The following is a 22,593-nucleotide window of genomic DNA, read 5'->3' as shown; positions in this document are numbered from 1 at the left end:
TTAGTAGACTTCTCTTGGCCAGAAATGCCTTTTTTGCCATAGCGAGTCTGCTTTTGATGTCCTCCTTGCTCCGTCCGTCATTGGTTATTTTACTGCCTAGGTAGCAGAATTCCTTAACTTCATTGACTTCGTGACCATCAATCCTGATATTAAGTTTCTCGCTGTTCTCATTTCTACTACTTCTCATTACCTTCGTATTTCTCCGATTTACTCTCAAACCAATCTGTGTACTCATTAGACTGTTCATTCCGTTCAGCAGATTCTTCTTCACTTTCACTCAGGATAGCAATGTCATCAGCGAATCGTATCATTGATATCCTTTCACCTTGTATTTTAATTCCACTCCTGAACCTTTCTTTTATTTCCATCATTGCTTCCTCGATGTACAGATTGAAGAGTAGGGGCGAAAGGCTACAGCCTTGTCTTACACCCTTCTTAATACGAGCACTTCGCTCTTGATCGTCCACTCTTATTATTCCCTCTTGGTTGTTGTACATATTGTATATGACCCGTCTCTCCCTATAGCTTACCCCTACTTTTTTCAGAATCTCGAACAGCTTGCACCATTTTATATTGTCGAACGCTTTTTTCAGGTCGACAAATCCTATGAAAGTGTCTTGATTTTTCTTTAGCCTTGCTTCCATTATTAGCCGTAACGTCAGAATTGCCTCTCTCTTCCCTTTACTTTTCCTAAAGCCAAACTGATCGTCACCTAGCGCATTCTCAATTTTCATTTTCATTTCCATTCTTCTGTATACTATTCTTGTAAGCAGATTCGATGCATGAGCTGTTAAGCTGATTGTGCGATAATTCTCGCACTTGTCAGCTCTTGCCGTCTTCGGAATTGTGTGGATGATGCTTTTGCGAAGGTCAGATGGTATATCGCCAGACTCATATATTCTACACACCAACGTGAATAGTCGTTTTGTTGCCACTTCCCCCAATGATTTCAGGAATTCTGATGGAATGTTATCTATCCCTTCTGCCTTATTTGACCGTAAGTCCTCCAAAGCTCTTTTAAATTCCGATTCTAATACTGGATCCCCTATCTCTTCTAAATCGACTCCTGTTTCTTCTTCTATCACATAAGACAAATCTTCACCCTCATACAGGCTTTCAATGTATTCTTTCCACCTATCTGCTCTCTGCTCTGCATTTAACAGTGGAATTCCCGTTGCACTCTTAATGTTACCACCGTTGCTTTTAATGTCACCAAAGGTTGTTTTGACTTTCCTGTATGTTGAGTCTGTCCTTCCGACAATCATATCTTTTTCGATGTCTTCACATTTTTCCTGCAGCCATTTCGTCTTAGCTTCCCTGCACTTCCTATTTATTTCATTCCTTAGCGACTTGTATTTTTGTATTCCCGATTTTCCCGGAACGTGTTTGTACTTCCTCCTTTCATCAATCAACTGAAGTATTTCGTCTATTACCCATGGTTTCTTCGCAGCTACCTTCTTTGTACCTATGTTTTCCTTCCCAGCTTCTGTGATGGCCCTTTTTAGAGATGTCCATTCCTCTTCAACTGTACTGCCTACTGCGCTATTCCTTATTGCAGTATCTATAGCGTTAGAGAACTGCAAACGTATCTCGTCAGTCCTTACTGGGAGTTTACTGTGTAATAACTATCGGAACAGTAAACCAGAGATCAAAACGTGGAGTAGTACTGGTACTGCAGTTAGATTGACGGTGGGGATATTAAGCAAATGAGGCCAATTTTTTTCTGAAACTTTTCATAATTTCCCCACAGAACCAATCAGTGTAGGCGGTTGTTTTAGGCAAATCAGTAAGAGAACACTGCGTGTCTATAACCAGAATGACGTTTGACTAAGTACCATTATCATCTGAGAAACCTATTGTGGGATTCTGTTGCTGTACGGTATGTGGTGCAAGACAACATGGACCCTGGCACCCACACACACTTAAATAAAATAGCACTGCACGCAACACAAATTTTTTTCATTTAACTATAAAAACAATGGAAACGTGATGAATTGTAAGACAGTAAAAATTACAGTAAACGTACAAAAACTTCAAAAACCTGAATACTGTTCGTATGAGTACCACGCACTGGTTAGGGCCTGCATGTTGGAGGGGCGTTTCTCCCACTCGCAGAACGCTCAGCTAATGAAATATAACCAATATTCCATGATTTACCAATCGTTCTCTTTTAATTCTTTTGTTGGGTGCTCTTCCAAATGCCATAAAATCATTTTGTTATGGGAAGAAAGTTATGTATCCCATCAACCTGTGATTTTGTGAAACATTTTTGTGTGCAGTTTTATTTTACATGTCTGAGTCATAGAAGGGAAAGTACTCTGCACTAGGTGATCATAAGAAACCACCGAGAACTAACTGACGATGCCCAGTGGTTGCCAGAAGCCATCCAAAACGCCTCCCTCTCTCCACTCCCACTCTGCAAGGCAATGCATGCTATTGGGTAGACTTGGAGAGGGCTACATTTTGATTCATAAGATTTCAGGAACCAGAAGAAAATTCAGACACGAGTTAAAGAATTGTGAGTTGTCTTATGAAATAGAGAGTAAGGCCCCAGCAAAATTATGGACAGTCCTCTTGTCAGCATATATGGTGCATTCCATCCATGCATGATGTGTGGGAGTCTTACTGTGTTAAATCTGTGTGCTGGGCTTTCACGAATACATTGTTTGGAAAGTGCTGTACTGTGGGTAGGTAGCTGGGCTTGCTGACTGCAGCGAGTCATCTCTCACCTCCAGCCAGTCAGACCCATCATAATACAGGATTGAGAGCATCAGTAGCGAGGCTGTAGCCTGTGAGTGATAGCAAAGTTCTGCCTCTAAGTCTGCTTTATCTACCAGCCTGCTGCTGAGGCAGACACTGGTGGAGAGTGTCCTGCAAGTGTAGATCTCGGTGACAAGTCACATGCTGCAGAGCACGGTCTGCTGCCAGTGAACCGTCACGTGTGAATTGTCTCGGATTTCTTGTAGTGTGTGCTACACGTGCTGTTGGGATAAACCATTTCTTTCTGGTACAGGCTCTGATGGAGTGTGTGCTGGGAGTGCGGATCGTGGTGACGGGTGATGCGGTTCGTCCAGCGGAACACGGTCTGCTGGTGATGAACCACCGCACGCGCACTGACTGGAACTTCCTGTGGGCTGCTATGTTCCACGCCAGCCAGCCAGCTGCACACCGCCTCAAGATAGTGCTCAAGGATCCCATCAGGCACATCCCAGGACCCGGTAGGTATCATATGTGCATTTACATATGCTTGTGTGAATGACTATTACTTGTAGGGTCTTTTACATTGAGTTTATGTACTTAGACAAGCAATATTTTGTAAGACGTTTTAGTGAAGTGTAATTCAATTTCACACAACCTTGACCATTTCCAAAAGTTATTGGAATGAAATTAAATTCTGCGATTAGGTGCTTCCATCACTAAATTACGATTCTGGAAGCTGTACTATGTACCAATCTGCTTAAATTCCATGTATTGTACTGAAACCTTTTTCGAGCGTGAAAGTAGATGGAACTGCGAAACTGCCAAATCTGGTGAATAGGACGTCATCAATGAATCTTGTCGTTGAGATCTTCTACCCTGAATTTTAATCAGCCTTGTTAAATTGCAAACCTTCCAAAGGTTTGCACGTCTGAGCCAACATGGGATACCTCGTCTGTTGGGCTATGGCCAATATTCCTAATAGGTCTGGACAAGTGCAGAGGGTGGGATTGCTTGTCATAGAGTGTTCTAATACTAGTTTGGTGACGGAGCTGCTCAGGAAAATAACAGGTAGTTCGGGAAAGGTGACTACTGTCCGTTCTGTTTGATTGCCCGGGGGTCTCATCCGAGATTTGGAGGAGGCCTTTGCACCAGTCCACAATGTGTGGGCCATGTCAGCATGAATGACACCTTCCTCCTGGGTTCAGATGCTGTCCTTGATTCCTACAGGAGGCTGGCTTATTTGGTGAAGACAACTAGCCTCGTTATAGGGGTGGGAGCTGAGGTATCATTTCGTGTCACTGTCCCCAGAATCGATTGAGGTCCTGTGATTCGAGGTTGGGTGGAAGGATTAAACTGGAGATTTTGCTGATTCTGTGACGATCTTGGAAATGAATTTCTCAACTGCCGCTACAGGGTAGAGAAATGTGTGACCACCCGTAATAGGTCAGGTGTCTGCTACATGCAGTAAGCATCTACTAGGGTAGAAGTGTGTGTGTGGCGTGCACACGTGGGTTTTTGAGGGTACAGGAATCGCTACAGAGGCCCAATAAGATACATTCTAATTCCACCAAGGGTATTATTCGTCATAGCAGATCAGATGTTGATATACTATTAGGTAACTATAGGACCATCTACGGAATAGTCCTACAACTAGTCTCAGATAGTTCTGAGGACAGAAAGCTGGTTGGAACCAAATATTAATAGCAATGAAATTCTAAACTCTGATTGGAATGTATATCGCAAATATAGGTTGAACGCCGATGGTGGGGGCGTGTTTTGGCCATGAAATATACGTAATATTCAGAATGCAAAATATTTGTGTAAAGAGAAGTATTAAAGGTGGATCAAACGTGATCGTCGGATGCTTTTATAGACACCCTTCCTCAGCAGCCATTGTTGAGGAACATTTGAGAGGAAACTTGGAGTATATTTCACGTCGATTTCATGATCATGTTATAGTTTTAGGTGGAGATTTCAAATCACCAGCTATAGACTGAAAGACTCGTGTGATTAGGGCGCTTAGCGGGGACAGAGAATCGTGTGAAATTGTTCTGCGTGGCTTATCCGAAAACTACCTTGAGCAGTTAATCAGACAACTCGTAAAGGTAATATCTAAACCTGCAGATGATAAACAGATCCGAGCTTTTCTACTCAGCGTAGAACAGGGAGTCAGTGTTAGTAAGGTCGTCACAACATCACTGATTACAGCTGTAAATAGGAACACAAAGAAAAGAAGGATCTTTCGGTTAAGCAAAAGCGAAAAAAAATTCGAATTAACTGACAGATCAACATTAAAACTCTCATTTCCAGAACTGACAGTGTCGAACATCAATGGACAGAGTTGAGGAGCATTGTACAACACGCTTCAGACCATTATGTGCCGAGTAAAGTGGTGGGGGGTGGAAAAGACCCGCTGTGGTTCGGCAGACACATCAGAAAGCTGTGATCAAAGCAAACATAGCTAGAGGCTTACAGACAGAAAACAAAACAAAAAAAACTAAACAAAGTCAGTGTTAGCATGAGGAGGGTCATGTGTGAAGCGTTCAACGAATTCAAAAGTAAAATTCTATCTATCGGCTTTACAATTTGTGTTAAATCAGTAAATGGATCAAAGCCACGTGTTCAGGCACCCTGCGAACAGAATGACACTGAAACGGAGGACAGCAAAGAAAAGGCTTTTTTCCAAAACTGTTTCACCGATGAATACCGCATTGTACTTCCTCCTATAAATTGTCATGCGAATGACAAAATGGCACGTATCGAAATAAGTGGCAAAGGGATAAAAAAGTGACTCAAATGGCTCAATGGAGGGAAGAGAGAAGACGAGCAGCATGTTTCGGTAGTTAATTTAGGTAGCACGAAAACGTCACAGAGATCCCAGCCAACACCACTGGCGGGCCGGCCGTTGTGACCGAGCGGTTCTAGGCGCTTCAGTCTGCAACGGTCGCAGGTTCGAATCCTGCCTCGGGCATGGTTGTGTGTTATGTCCTTAGGTTAGTTAGGTTTAAGTAGTTCTAGGGGACTGATGACCTCAGATGTTCAGTCCCATAGTGCTCAGAGCCATTTTTGAACCACTGGCGGACGCTTCAAGAGAGGCAGCCTGCATCACGGTCTGGTTTACTGTCAGTATTCTGAGAGTGCAGGCCTACATTCGTAGCAAAGTCAACCAACATGTTGTTTCCCCCTACGTATACCTCACGAAGAGACTGTGTGTTTCGAGCCTATTCAGAGGTTTCCCAGCAGTCATTCTTCCCACTCACTGTTTGCGACTGAACAGGAAAAAGGGGAAACAAGCAATGGTACACAAAGTACCTTTTGCTGGGTTTCGTAAGGGGCTTGCAGAGAACAAATGTAGATGTAGCTGTTTGTTGAACTCTGACTTTGTCACCCTGTTCCCTGAGTTCAAATTTCTTCCCATTTCATCTCTTATAAAATTATCTTGTGCTATGCCCCCCCCCCCCCCCCCCCCCTCCCGCCCTTTAGAGACCCTTAATGTATTGTTTCCCGCTATCCACTCTGTCTTTGGTACTTCCCAGTGGAGTCCCTTTTGATCTCTTAATGTTGATGCCTGTGTTTTTAAATTCTCTAAAAGCTTTTGACTTTACTGTATGTTGGATCTATCCTTTATTTTCACATTTTGAATATTTATCTTTCAGCAATTGCACTTTGTTTTCTTGCAGTTCCTATACAATTAATTTCCAAGTTATTTATATTGCCCTGTTTCTTTCTTTTCTCGGTCATTTTTGTATTTCATTCTGCTGCTGTCTGCTGATTCTTCTTGATGATTCTCTTAAACTTAAGCCTATTCTTCATCAATACTATGTTCTAATCATAATCCATATCGAAAGTTTTCTGGATGTACCTCACAGTCCAATATCTGCTTTGAGGATATCTGTCTCACCAAGAAGTAATCCATCTGGTATGTCTTCTGGCCTACCCCACGTATACTTCCTGTTGTGATTTGTGAGTGCTATATTTACTAGCTATATTTACTAGCTGAAATATATTGCATAACGATTCACTCTCCTCTTTCACTCCTATTATTGAGGCACTTTCTCCTGTAACTCTACCTTTTGTTCATTCCTCTGCTACAGCATTCCAATCACCTAGGATTATTAATTTTTCATCACCATTTAAATTCTGAACTACTTATTTAATTTCCTTACGTATACTGTCTGTCTTGACTTCATCTGCTTGTAATGTCAGCATGAATAATTGAACTATTGCTATTGTCATCACTTTGGTTTTGATTGTGATAAGAATAATACTGCCACTTTTTGCTGACTGTAACTCACTCTTTGCACATTAATAATGCCATTTTCTGGTCCTCTTGATACTATGCTACATTCATGTGACCAGACATCTTTATCTGCTTTACATTTCACTTCACTGGCTACTTCTACATCTAGTTTCAGCCTTTTCAGGCTTTCTAGTTCCATTACATATTTGTATCTCTGACATATCATGCTCAGCCTCACTGAATGTTACACTTCCATTAGTTTTTCACTCACTCTTTTTTTTGTTTGATAATATTTTCTTGGTAGTCATGTTCTGGAGATTTTGTAGATGACTCATCTGGAATCTCTGGCCAATGGAAAGGTAATCATGGCACATTTTCGGTTATGGAGTATATTTCCTGCGGAGACACACTATATGTTTTTAATGTAATACCCCAAGAATTGGAGTACTGAAGTGCAAAGGAATGAAGAGGTACACTTGAAGTTCTCTGACGCTATAAATACTGTGATAATGAATAGCTCAGTAGGCAGTTCAGTTGAGGAGGAATGGATCTCTCTAAAAAGGACAATAACGGATGTTGGAAAGAAAAACATAGGAACAAGACAGGTAACTGCAAGGAAACTATGGACAAGAGAAGGAAGTACAAAAATGTTCAGTGACATACAGAAATACAAATCATTTTAAAAACAAGTGGGAAGTGTGTTGAAGCTAAAGTGAAATGGCTTCATGAAACATATGAAGAAACTGAAAAAGCATATAGAAAAGGCAAAACAATTCGGCATCACGTTCTCTTCACCGATAAGTGTTGCACATGCCTTTAACCAGGCAATAGTCGGAGACATGTTTGGAGGCAACTCACTCAGACTGAACACCTTAGATACACTGTCCAGCGATTGCAGCAAGGTGGACATTCCCTGCTGTTTTGGGGTGGCATTATGTGGGGCTGACGTGCTGCTGGTGGTCACGGAAGGCGCAATAATGGCTGTATGATACGCGAATGCCATCCACCAACCGATAGCGCAACCATATTGGCAGCATATTGGCGAGGCATTCGTCTTCATGGATGACAATTCGTGCCCCCGTTGTGCACATCTTGTGAATGACTTCCTTCAGGATTATGACATCCCTCAACTAGAGTGGCCAGCATGTTCTCCAGACATGAACCACACTGCCATATGATCCTGTGCACCAGACCTACACTCTCTGAAAGTTCTTCCTCAAATTAAGACCTATATTTGATACCAGTAGACGCCTCTTATTGCAAATGCTAGTCCACTTTTTATGTCCTTCTTGCTTGCTTCACAATGATTATTTTGTTGCCTAGGTAGCAGAATTCCTGAAGCCAAATTGATATAACACATCCTCAGTTTTCTTTTCCATTCTTCTGTATTTTATTCTTGTCAGTAACTTGAAGCTGTTAAGCTAATTCTGCACTAGTTCTTGCATTTATCTACCCTTGCTGTCCTTGGGACAGTATGGATGATGTTTGGAAAAAGTCAGATGGTACGTTGTGAGTGTCATACATTCTCCATGCCAACATGAATAGTCATTTTGTTGCCATTTCCATCAATGACTTTAGGAACTTCAATGGAGTTTTATCTACCCCTTTTGCCTTAGTTGATATTAAGTCACCCAAAGCTCTTTTAAATCCTGACTCTAATACTGGATCCCCTAAGTCTTTCCTGTTGACTCTTGTTTCTTCTTTTATCACATCATCAGACAAGTCTTGGACTTCAGTACACTCTTTGCACATGTCTGCTCTCTGCTCTGTGTTTATCATTGGAATTCCTATTGCACTCTCAGTACTGCCACTCTTGTTTTTAATTTCATTCAAGGTTCTTTTGACTTTTTTGTATACTGAGTCAGTCCTTATTACAATCATTTCTTTTTCATTTCATGCAGTTATTTCACCTTAGCTTCTGTGCATTTCCTATTTATGTCTATCCTAAATGCTCATGGTTTCTTCACAGTTTCTTTCCTGGTATCTATATTTTTCTCTCCCACTTGAGTGACTACCCTTCTGTGAGATGTCCATGTGTCTTCAACAGAACTGCTTACTGAGTTACTCATTATCACAGATTCTATAGCTTGGGAGAACTTGGAGCGTGTCTGCTGATTCCTTAGTACTTCTGCACCCCACCTCTTGTGCAGTGATTCTTTCTAACTTGTGTCTTAAACATCAGCCTACTTTTAGTCATTATTACACTGTAACCTGAGTCTATATCTGCTCCTGAGTATGACTTAAAATCCAATATGATTTCAGAATCTCTGCCTGACTGTAATGTAGTGTAAGTAAATGGAATCTTCCTGTATCTCTGGCCCTTTCCCAAGTATAGTTCCTTCTCTTCAGATTCCTGAACAGAATATCCACTGTTACTAACTGAAATTTATTGCAAAACTCGATTAGTTTTTGTCCTCTCTCATTCCTTCTACCAAGTCCATATCATCCCATAACCCCATCTTCTACTGCTTCTTCTGCAACCGTGTTCCAGTCCTCCATAATTATTACATTTTCATCTCCCTTTATGTACTGAATTACCCTTTCAGTAGCCTCATATCTTTCTCTGTCACTTCATCTTATGATTGTGATCTCAGAACTGTTGTTGCTTCTGTTAGTTTGCTGTCAGTTCTAATGAGAACAACACTATCAGTGAACTGTTCACAGTTAAGTCGCTCTCTGTCATACCTTTGTGTCTGTTTAATTGTACTCCAGTTGTAGGTTTTTCTGTTGCTGTTGATATTACCCTGTAATCATTTGACCCAAAAACCGTGTCTTCTTTCCATTTCACTTCATTGAGCCTCATTATTGAAGAGTCAATATTTTTCTCATGGTCATTCCGGATTGTCAGTCCCTTTCTGGATATCTGAATGGAGGACTAGTCTGGAATCTTTTGTCAATGGAGAAATCAGCCAGAAGCTCTTCTTTAGAAACAGAGAACAGTCACATATTTACATAATCAGAACTCACAACAACATTCTGGTTCCGTGCGCCACGGAATTTGAATCCGCACCAGATGGCATGGACGTTGAAGACCACCAGAGGTCTCTGCTCCGTCGCGCCATAAGGCGTGGCGGTACGTGCCTCCTGGCCCACGTTTAATGTGAGGGCGCCACAGTGGAACACGTGGTCCCAGCAGCCAAAAGTGGAGCTCTCCATCATATATTTAAGCGCCTGCCTCTCCCTCAGCCAGTCAGTCTAATCTTTGCGTCCATCTCTTGACATATCACATCACCTTAGACAGCGTATTTACTTTCTTGTTCCGTGTACGCGTGGACGTGGTTGTCTAGTTAAGTTTTCTTGTGACTCTGTTGTTTCAATCTTGTTGTTGTTCGTAAGGTCCTTTGTTGGTTGTGTCCGTCCTCTCTCGTTTGTGTTGTTGTTCCGTCATGTCAACCCCATGACCCAGTTGCAGTTACAACACACATGACCACTGTCTATGGATGCTGAGACAGTACATGGCAACTGCATCTCAAGGGAGAGGCAATCCATGGATGGTGGTGATAACGAGGAGGCTGGATTTGGGAGGGTGAGGGATGCCAGGGTAGGCATGGGGGAAGGTGTAGTACTGCTTGTGGGAGTGTGGCGGGAAGCTGTGGTGACAGGATAGGGGTGCTAGATGCAGTCGGGAAGTTTGACAGGAATGAGAGGAATGAAAGTGGAATGGGCAAGAAGAAAAGGAGATGAGGGGAAAAGACTAGCGGGTGTGTTGGTGGAATACAAAGCTATGTAGTACTGGAGTGGGAGCAAGGAAGGGGATAGAGGGTGGAGGGCAGAGACTAGTGAAGGTTGAGATCATGGCGGTTACAACAATGTAGGATGTATGGCAGGGATGTTATGCACCTGTGCAGTTTAGAAAAGCTGGTGTTCTTAAGAAGGATCCAGATGGTGCAGGCTCTGAAGCAGTCATTGAGGTGGAAGAGGTTGTATGGGCAGCATACTCATCAACTGGGTGGTCCAGCTGTCTCTTGGCCACAGTTTGCCAATGGCTATTCATGCAGACAGACAGCTTATTGGTTACCAAGCCTGCACAGAAAACAGCACAGTGTGGTTGCAGCTCAGTTTGTAGTTACATGACTGGTTTCACAGGTAGCCCTGCCTTTGATGGGATAGGTGATGCCTGTGACTGGAGAGGAGTAGAAGGGGGTGAAAGGATGTATGGAACTGATCCTGCATCTAGGTCTATTGCAGGGATATGAGCCATGAGCGAAGGGGATAGGAGGCAAGGAGATGGGAGCAGGATTGGAAAAGGGTCCGGCAAGGATATTGCGTAGGTCTGGTGGGCAGCAGAATACCACTGTGGAAGGGGGGATACTATATTGCATGAGATATTCCTCATCTCAGGGCATGTTGAGAGATAGTGAAAACCCTGATGGAGAATGTGAAACAGTTGCTCCCGTCCTGGGTTGAACTGAGGCAGTGTGGGAGGTGGTAGGTGACTGGAAAGGCAAGGTTTTGGAGATCGGCGTCTGTACAAGGGTGGGAGAGTAATTTCAGTCTCTGAAGGCCTCATTGTTACTCTTGGTGTATTTGGATAGGTACTGCTCATCACTACAGATGGCTATGCTGTATGTAAAAGGCTTTTTGTTATGGAATTCATGGCAGCTGTCAAAGTGGAGGTATTCCTGGTGGTTGGCAGGTTTGGTATGGATGGCATGGAGGATTTTGAATATCATGGAAAATGGATAGTGACTTATAAGTATCCATTAGAAAGATCCAGTTCTTATCCTGTTAAATACATGTGCAATACCAAATCGTCCTACCTCACGGACCAACTTCATTTACCACACCCTGAGAAATTCGCTCCCACCACCATACAGAATCCAGGACTCAGTCCTTTCCAAAAGCCTTACCTTTCACTAAACTCCCGAATTCAGTTATGCTGGACCTCATGAAGACCTTTTGTCGTCCTAGTCCCTGCAGTGGAGACACTTTTTGCCACCAATCCTGCAAATCAGACTCGAAACAAAAGCAATGTTGAACCATGACTGACTATGTTCACTCCTCCTCCGAACCATAATCCATAATCCACTCTCACTAGATCACCCCTATTAATATTCCAGAATCTCTTAACCTCAAATCTTGCCCTACCATGACTCCCCAATTCCCTCAACAAGGAAACAAACTTTACATCCATAGAAAGAACTACAAACCAACAACTAAAAACTGTTCCCAACCTTACAATCCAACCTGCCAACAAAGGTTCCACCACTGTTGTTTGGAAACACAGGGATTACCTGGTTGAACAATCTGTCAGATTCATTCACCCAGAATACCTTAGACAGTGACCCCATTCCAGAACCTCTCCCCTGAGTCTATCTCTCTCCTCATTCTTATCAGTCCCCACACTCCTATCTTCTACAGGATTCCTAAAGTCCATAAACCCAACCATACAGGACACCCCATTGTTGCTGGTTACTTTGCCCCCACTGATAGAATCTCTGCTGTCATGTAGCCTACCCTCTGACACCAACCATTTCGTCCACCAACTATCTGTGTTTCTTGTTCCTTTACCACACAGCACTCTTATCAGCATTAGTGATGTCACCTCACTCTACGCTGAATCCCAAATGCAGATTGCTTCACCAATCTCAAACACTACCTTTCCTAACACTAACTGACACCAAAGCAACAACCTCCTTCCTCGTCATCATGGCTGTTCCTCATCCACAATGACTTCCCTTTGAAGACATCACCTACAACAAACTCATGATTTTACAAAGGGAACCTATGCCATTCTATTCATGGACCACCTAGAGGAGTCTTTCCCAACAATCCAGAATCCGAAATCCCTCACATCGCTCAGATTATTTGATGACATCTTTGCGATCTGGATCGAGGGTGAGGATGTCCTATCCACATTCCCCAACTTCTTATCCCCCATCCATTTCACGTCCTCATCAACCCAACAAGCCACCTTTCTTGATGTTGACCTCCTTCCTAAAGAAGGCTACATCACTACCTCCATCCGTATCAGACCTACTAACCACCAGCAATACCTCCACTTCAACAGCTGCCACCCTATCCATAACAAGAAGTCCCTTCCGTACAGCCTAGTCCCCCATGACCATCGCATTACTGTAAACGAGCAGTCCCTCTCCTCTCCAAATATATCATGTGTCACACTGAGGCCTTCAAGACCAAAATTACCTCCGCCCCTCCTCCATGTGCCTTGTCTCTCCAGTCACCCACCGCCTCTCACATTGCCACAGCCTGGCCACAATGGAGCACTCCCCTCATGACTCTGAACCACACGGGTCTGGGTTGACTGAATCACATTTTCCACCAGGGTTTGACTATCCCTCATCATGCCCTGACATAAGGAATATCCTACCAATTGTTTACTGCCCATATTTCAATTCCATTTAAGGCTACACTCCATGCAAATACCTTCACAAGAGTTCCTGACATTTAAATTTGCATTCAGTGTTACCTTCACAAGACTCCCTAACTTTTAATTTACATTCAGTGACAATGAATTCCCGTTTTAATCTGTAGTTCATAATCAGAAAAGTAATACTTATTCAAATTAAATTGTGCTCAGTGCAAAATCTGACCTTTTCATCCCTTTATTGCAGTTCAAATTTCCTTGCTGTTTTTCCTTCTCATCCTTCATCTCTTTCTTGCAGTTCATATTCTCTTGCAACTTTTCCTTGTCATCATTTTCGTACTATTGAATTTCTTCTCCAGTCATATTTAATTTTCATCTCCCTTAAGTGAAACTTCCTGGCAGATTAAAACTGTGTGCCCGACCGAGACTCGAACTCGGGACCTTTGCCTTTCGCGGGCAAGTGCTCTACCATCTGAGCTACCGAAGCACGACTCATGCCCGGTACTCACAGCTTCACTTCTGCCAGTATCTCATCTCCTACCTTCCAAACTGTGAGTACTGGGCGTGAATCGTGCTTCGGTAGCTCAGATGGTAGAGCACTTGCCCGCGAAAGGCAAAGGTCCCGAGTTCGAGTCTCGGTCGGGCACATAGTTTTGATCTGCCAGGAAGTTTCATATTAGTGCACACTCTGCTGCAGAGTGAAAATCTCATTCTGGAAATCTCCCTTAAGTATTTGAATGATTTCTTTTATCTTAGGACACATTCTTCCAATCTCTTTGCCATTTGTTAATCTTGTAGGCCTATAAATCTCCACTAATGTAGTGGGTATTGGCTTTATGGCTATCTTGGCTATTATAATACATTCCCTATGCTATTCACAGTAGCTTATCCATATTCCTGTTGTCTTATTCATCATTACATGTACTCCTGCATTACCCCTGTTTGAAAAATGGAGTACTATTTTAGCCACGAGGATGCCATTATCATTAACCCACACAGTAGAGCTACAGCTTATCAGGAAATATAATGGCTGCTTGCAGCTGTTCTCAGTACCAACATTGAAAGGCTGTGAGGGCTAATGTTCAAGGCCAGATCAGTGGATCACTCAGCCTGTTGCCCCTGCAACTATTGGAAAGGTTACTGTTCTTCTTCATGAATGACGTTTGTGTGGCCTCCCCACAGCTACCCCTCTGATGTGGCTGTACATGCAGTACAGTCAGCCAAGCTCTCCCCCCCTTACCAAGAAGCATGGTTTATGGAAGAAGGCCCTTCTCAGTTTCTTAAAAAAACATCATGGAGTGCACAAATTTGGTACAAAATGTTTTAATGATATCATAATGAATTTTCACTTTGCAGAAGAATGTGGTCTGCACAGATTCAAAACTTCCTGCCAGATAAACCTATGCGCCAGACTAGGACTCAAATCTCAAACCTTAGCCTTTTGTGAGCAAGTGGTCTACTGGCTGAGTTATTCAAGAACGACTCACGACTCACCATCACAGTTTCATTTCCACCAGTACCTCGTCTCCGACATTCGAAACTTCACAGTAGTTCTCCTGTGAAACTTGCTGGACTAGTACTCCTGGAAGAAAGAGTAGTGCAGAGGTGTGGCTTAGCCACAGCCTGGGGGATAATTTCCAGAATGAGTTGTCACTCTGCTGTGGAGTGTGTACCAACTTGGAACTTCCTGGTAGGAGAACTTCCCTGAAGTTTGGAAAGTAGGGGATGAAGTAAAGCTGTGGGTCATGCTTGGATAGCTTTGTCGGTAGAGCACTTGCCCAGGCAACATGTATGTCTCATGTTTGAGACCCCATCTGCCACACAGTTTCAATGTCCTAGGAAGTTTTAAATTGGCACATCCTTCACCGCAGACAGAAAACTCATTCCTGAAACAACCTCCATGCTGTTTCTGGAAGTTTCATTTTTATGTTATGTTTACATATTAATATTTTCTAGAATACATACAAATTACATTGAAATGCTGAAGAAACTGGTATAGGCATGCATATTCAAATACAGAGGTATGTAAACAGGCAGAATACAACAAGTATCTGGTGCATGTGTTAGATCAGTTACTACTGCTACAATGGCAGGTTATCAAGATTTAAGTGAGTTTGAATGTGGTGTTATAATTGGCACATGAGCGATTGGCCATAGCATCTCCGAGGTAGCGCTGAAGTGAGGATTTTCCCTTACAATCATTTCATGAGTGTACAGTGAATACCAGGTATCTGGTAAAACGTCAGATCTCCAACATCGCTGCAGCTGGAAAAAGATCCTGCAAGAATGGGACCAAACTGAAGAGAATCGTTCAATGTAACACAAATGCAACCCTTCCACAAATTGCTGTAGATTTCAATGCTAGGCCATCAGCAAGTGTCAGCGTGCTAACCATTCAATGAAACATCGTTGATAAGGGCTTTCAGAGCTGAAGGCCCACTCGTGTACCCTCAGTGACTGCACGACACAAAGCTTTACGCCTTGACTGGGCCTGTCAACACTGACATTGGGCTGTTGACTGGAAACATGTTGCCTGGTCGGACGAGTCTCATTTCAAATTGTATTGAGTGGATGGACGTATTTGAGAATGGAGACAACCTCATGAATCCATGGACCCTGCATGTCAGCAGGGGCCTGTCCAAGCTGTTAGTCTCTGTAATGGTGTGGGGCCCCTGATATGTCTAGATATGGCTCTGATAGTGAAACACATGTAAGCGTCCTGTCTGATCACCTGCATCCACTCGGCCATTGTGCATTCCAGCGGACTTGGAACTTCCTTGTAGGAGAACTTCCCTGAAGTTTGGAAGGTAGGGGATGAAGCAGGACAATGCAACACCCCATATATCGACAATTGCTACAGAGTGGCTCTTGGAACACATCATGTTGCAGCACTTCTGCGTGCTTGCAGGAGCTCTACACAATATTAGGCAGGTGTACCAATTTCTTTTGCTCTTCAAAGTATTTTTGAAGTTTGATAGAACTGATAGCAAGTAGTGTCTCTGCAGATTTAATGAAGCACACTGAATACATTTACCAAGATGAAAAATTATTTAAGTCACAAAATGGTAAAAAAAAATTGTTGTGCTTGGTCTTTTTGCTCAATTTCACCTGATGTAGCATGAAAATGATGAATAACACAGTTATGGAGTTTTAACAATGTGCATAGCACAAAGTGGTGTGCTTCAGTATCTTGTTTTTATTGCTACTTGTTTCTGTTCTAAGCAGTCTTAGTATTGGGCAAAACCATGATAGAGCTTGCACAACATTTGTTGCAGCCTCCTACTAAAGGATACCTAAAATCTTTTACTTTTATATTTTCAGCTCAAATTTTTCACTGCTTTGTTTAGTGCAAAAATTTTATTGAAATTGGTGATGGTTTGTTGTGTATGATTTCTAAAAATATAAACTTATATTTGTTATGAACAACATATTTCCCTTTTCAGCTATGTCTCAGTTCAAAAATTTGATACCAGAAATAACAATAATCTTCAGAGTGACTTAAGAGTACAGAGTTCTGTGGTCTAAGAAATATCTGTTATTCAGGAACAACAAAAGTACAGTAACAATAAGCTAGGTGTATTAAAGTTATATAGCATAGCTCAACAAAAATTATGTAACTTATGTGTCAGAATTATACACTTCTAAACAAAGTACCACTCAGAGTAATGTGAATTATAATGTAAAATATAAAAATGGTTCAAACAGAGTTAACACAAATTGGCCTTCATATATTCATTCATCTAAATGAAAAGATTGTACAAATAAAATGTTGTTAGTTTTCTTCCTAATGTTTACTGTTTTCATGACTGCTAGAGGTGATTTATTTTAAAGCACACTAACCACATTTATTACCCAAACTAGATGTCTGGTAACTTTTTGGCTTGTGAGATGACCAAGAATCTAGTTAGGGTAAGAAACATGGGCAATATGCTCTACAATAAATTACCCGTACCAGTTTGTCAAACCATTTCAGAATAAAATTGAAAACATTTTGCTTATGCACTCTTTTTTTAACTTTAAGAATATCTAATGGCTAGTTTGTTTTAACTTTACTTGAACATTTATTATACTTACTGTTAGCATTATAATTCTTATTACTTTGAATGTTATAGTACTTGTAAATTGTATTGCATGAGTCCGAAAGTCAAGTTACATAATTTTTTGTTGGGCTGAGCCACATATTTTATTATATTATCTAACCCTATTTCTCTTCCACATTTTTGTATTTTTTATGTACATGTCTTTACCTGTATATTTTGTACAACGTGCACCATATGATTCTTATGGCCAAAATAAGTAAATAAAATATAAACTGACAAATATGAATTGGATAGATTGCTACTCAGCATATATAGGAGACATTGGGCAGCAAACTGGCACATTTAAAAGAGCATTTGAAATTAGTCTTCAGAGCAACAACATACATTTTCTGTAATTTGCCAGCAACAAAAGAAAGTTTGTCTATCGCCGGCGAGCGATTTAAAAGGAGAATGTGTGACTTATTGGTGGCCACCTCCTTTTACTTCAATTATGAGTCTCTTAGCAATTGACAGCACTTGACACAAACATTAAGGATTATGGCACATGAAACGAGCAATCATAATATTTTATTTTTGTCCATTCTGCATAAAGTAATATGATTCACATTATTGGTCTTTTTCCCTGTGACAATTCTGGGCTGTAATAGCTTATTAACTATTTGAGCACTATGTATTGCAACTATTGTATTACTCAGGAAATAAAAATCAGATGTATTCTTTTGACTTTTTCCATATGAAAATAATAATTTTCTTGCTGTTAGGCCTTTGCACCAACAGACAACATCAACTACCTAATACAGTACAATTAATAACACAACAGGTCCACTATTGACATTGCAGCTTTATGTTATAATGTTGAAGACTAATTCAGTGAGGTTAAGTTGAATGAAGGGATAAGTTATTCAAAATAGCTTGCACAAAGCAAACCAATGAGCCAACACATTTTGACCACAGGCTTTATTGGTCCATTTTGGGACTACAATACTGTAGCAAATCTGTACACACATATTCGTCAAGTCCTCGGTAGGTTTGTGGAGGTGTTTGACACCAGACATTGCTCAATCATAAATTTTAGGTCAGTAGTTTGTGGGCACGGAGCTGCTGCTCGACAGTGTCACACACACATTCTGTTGGGCTCAGGTCGAGCTAATTAGATTAGATTAGATTAGATCAATACTTGTTCCATAGATCATGAATACGACACTTCGTAATGATGTGGAACGTGTCAGGTTAATAAAAGATGTCTGTACAAGATACTACATTACACAAAATATTGCATGACACTAATGTTTAAGTTGTTGTTGTTTTTTTCCCCTTAATTTATATCTAAAATTTCAGCCAATGAGTAGAAGGAGTTGTCATCTAGAAATTCTTTTAATTTATTTTTAAATGTTAGTTAGCTATCTGTTAGGCTTTTGATGCTGTTTGGTAGGTGACCAAAGACTTTTGTGGCAGCATAATGTACCCCTTTCTGTGCCAAAGTCAGATTTAACCCTGCATAGTGAAGATCATCCTTTCTCCTGGTGTTATAGCTATGCACACTGCTATTACTTTTGAACTGGGTTGGATTATTAACAACAAATTTCATAAGTGAATATATATACTGTGAGGTTACTGTGAGGATCCCTAGATCCTTAAATAGAAGTCTGCAGGATGACTGTGGGTGGGCTCCAGCAATTATTCTGATTACACGTTTTTGAGCAATGAATACTTTTCTACTCAACGATGAATTACCCCAGAATATGATGCCATACGAAAGCAGTGAATGAAAGTAGGCGTAATAAGCTAATTTACTGAGATTCTTATCACCAAAATTTACAATAGCCCTAATAGCATACGTAGCTGAACTGACGTTTCAGCAGACCATCAATGTGTTGCTTCCAGTTTAACCTCTTATCAATGGACACACCTAAAAATTTTGAAAATTCTACCTTAGCTACAGACTTCTGTTCAAAGTCTATATTTATTACTGGAGTTGTGCCATTTACTGTACGGAACTGTACATACTGAGTTTTATCAAAATTTAAAGAGAGTCTGTTTGCTGAGAACCACTTAATAATTTTGTGAAAAACATAATTTACAATTACATCACTTAGTTCTTGGTTTTTGGATGTTATTACTATACTTGTATCATCAGCTAAAAGAACTAACTTTGCATCTTCATCAATGTGGATTGGTAAGTCATTAATGTATATCAAGAACGGTAAAGGACCTAAGACCGAACCCTGTGGGACCCCGTACTTGATAGCCCCCCCAGTTTCAGGAATCTGCTGTTGTTTTAACATTACATGAACCACTTATTTCAACTTTCTGCATTCTTCCAGTTAAGTATGAATTAAACCATTTGCACACTGCCCCACTCAAACCATAATGATTTAGCTTATCTAAAAGAATTCCATGATTTGCACAATCAAAGGCCTTTGAGAGATCACAAAAAATACCAATGGGTGGTGTCCAGTTATTCAGAGCATTTAATATTTGATCAGTGAAAGCGTATATAGCATTTTCTGTTGAAAAGCCTTTCTGAAAACCAAACTGACATTTTGTTAGTACTTTATTTTTACAAATATGGGAGGCTACTCTTGAATACATTACTTTCTCAAAAATTTATGATAGAGCTGTCAGAAGAGAGATTGGGCAGTAGTTTTTGACAACCGACATATCCCCCTTTCTATGCAATGGTTCTACAATGGCATATTTCAGTCTATCGGGGAAAACACCCTGCTCCAAAGAGCTATTACATACGTGGCTGAGAATCCTACTTATCTGAGAATCCTACTTATCTGTGGGGAACAAGTTTATTATTTTACTGATTTCAGAGAGGGAGGTTGGTGGAATTACAATTGTTTCAAACTGCACAGGTATGGCCCCTTCTATTAGCAGCCTTGCCTCTTCTAGTGAAGATCTAGATCCTATTTTCTCCACAACATTTAAAAAATGATTATTGAAAATATTTTCAATTTCTGATTGTTTGTTAGTACACTTGTCATTCAGTTTTATGGCACTAAAGTCTTCCTGTGCTCTTGGTTGCCCTGTTTCCCTTTCAATAATATTCCAAATTGCTTTAATTTTATTATCAGAGATACTGATCTCAGACATGATACACATGCTTCTGGACTTTTTAATAACTTTTCTTAGTACCGCACAATAGTTCTTATAATATTGAACAATTTCGGGGTCAGTACTCCCTCTTGCTGGTAGATACAGTTCTCTTTTACGGTTGCAAGATATTCTAATTCCTTTAGTTAGCCAAGGTTTTTTATACGTTTTCTTGGAATTATGTTTAACTATTTTCTTGGGAAAACAATTTTCAAATACCCTTAAAAATGTATCGTAAGATAAGTTATATTTCAAATTTGCATCATGTTCCTTATACACTTCATCCCAGTCTAGCTGCTGTAAGTTTTCCCTAATTAAACGCACTGCTTTGAAAGTCTGATTTGATATATTGCATGGAGCTATGTCGTGAACCATGATCTGAAAGACCATTCTCAACAGGATAAGCATTTATGTCCTTAACCTTATCTTGGTCTATAAAAAAGTTATCTATCAGTGTACTGCTGTTCTTTGTTATCCAAGTAGGAAAATCAATGACGGAGCTCAAATTGAATGAACTGAGTAATACTACAAGGTCATTCTTCCTACTATACTCTTTCAGGGAATCAACATTGAAATCCCCCCCAGGCAGTCCACAACTCTTTTGTGGATACGTGCGTAGCGAGCACGGGACCCCGAGCTAATGTGGCCCTCCTTCCTTTCCGGGCTGCATACCTTCCTTTTCCGCATCCTTCCCTATCCCCCATCTTCGCCCCCCTCCCCTCACTTCTGGCTCTTTCCTTCCCTTTCTCCCCCTCTGGGAGTATGGTTTGTGCCTATGTCCGGAGACGGACGCTTGTAAATTTAACGCATTCTTCGCCTTCTCTGCTTGCATGTCTTCATCCTTTCTTTGTCCTTCTCTTTTCCTTACCTCTTCTCTTTACCCTTTTCTCCGCTGCGGCGTTTGAGACCTCTCTTCTTTCCTTTCCTTTTCTTTGTTTTTCCCTTTCTCTTTCTTCCTCCCTGTGCGTGTCTGAAGGCCGACCCACGCATTTTCATGCATAGCCAGTGATGGGGTAACGCGTAATTCCCCGCCCCGAGTAGACAGGTAGGACACGTACGTACCCCCTGGTAACGGCCAGGCCCAGGGAGGGGTGATTACCCGAGCTGATACCTTCCGAAAGTGCTGATTGGTCCCTCCGTCCGTTTGTCGGGAGGTGTGACCTGAGTTGTGAACAATCACCTAAGGCGGAAGTGCCCTCAGAAAGGGCCCCCACAAGAGAGGAGCGCATCATCGGAGACGCCGGTAATCATGGGGGATTCTTCCTTCCACTATGTCCGCTCACAAGCGTAAGTTCACTGAGTCTCAGCCACAGACAGTTCTTCCATCGTTGCCACAGTTCCTTGTTGTTCCTCGGTCTGATGAAGGTCACGACTTCTCCACGGTCAACCCTTTCATTATTCAGAGAGGTGTCAACGCAATTGCAGGTCCTGTAAAGTCTTGTTCCAGATTATGGAATGGCACCTTGTTGTTAGAAACAGTCAGTGCCCTCCAGGCACAAAAATTGCTGCGTACTTCACTTCTCCACACCTTCCCTGTCCGGGTGGAACCACACCGTACTTTAAATTCCTCACGTGGAGTCGTTTATACACGCTCCCTCGATGGATTGTCTGACAACGAAATTCAGCACTACCTGTCTGACCAGGGCATAACGGCTGTTCATAGAGTTATGAAAAGGGTTGACATGAACATCATTCCAACCCGCACTGTCTTCTTGGCATTTGACAAAGTTCAACTCCCATCCAAAATCAAAGCAGGCTATGAGATAATTTCCATTCGCCCTTATGTCCCAAACCCTACGCGTTGCTATCGGTGTCAGCAGTTCAATCACACCTGCCAGTCCTGTTCCAATCCGGCCAAATGTGTTACGTGTGGCAAGGATGTCCATGAGGGTGCTTGTCCACCTCCATCCGCTCGCTGCATCAACTGTATGGGTGACCACGCTGCTTCCTCTCGAGATTGCCCCATTTTTAAAGACGAAAAGCTCATCCAGGAAATCAGAGTGAAGGAAAAAGTGTCGACCTTTGCTGCTCGAAAATTATTCGCCAGTCGACAGCCCACCGTGCCTCAGACAGGAAAATACAGCACTGTCCTTGCTTCTCCTCAGCCAACAAAGGAGGCGGCCAGCAGACTTGCGACCTCACCTTTAGTGCCACGGTTGTCAGATCGGCCAGCGCAAAGATCGCCC

The 22,593-nt window shown here is 41.7% G+C and overlaps 1 protein-coding gene across 1 annotated transcript in view; it reads left to right on the top strand.

Annotated features, from left to right (window-relative positions):
• The window catches only part of LOC124545381 (lysocardiolipin acyltransferase 1-like), a 311,775-nt gene that overhangs the window by 237,014 nt on the left and 52,168 nt on the right, over nucleotides 1-22,593 (top strand). Inside the window, exon 3 of the mRNA XM_047124291.1 lies at nucleotides 3,014-3,218. Within this exon, the coding sequence (XP_046980247.1) occupies nucleotides 3,014-3,218 (205 nt within the window). The remainder of the gene's footprint in view (nucleotides 1-3,013; nucleotides 3,219-22,593) is intronic.

This window comes from Schistocerca americana, chromosome 8 (assembly GCF_021461395.2).
Source record: "Schistocerca americana isolate TAMUIC-IGC-003095 chromosome 8, iqSchAmer2.1, whole genome shotgun sequence".
NCBI lineage: Eukaryota > Metazoa > Arthropoda > Insecta > Orthoptera > Acrididae > Schistocerca > Schistocerca americana.
The sequence above is the reverse complement of the archived record's forward strand: the minus strand, read 5'-3'. Positions and strand labels throughout refer to the sequence as shown.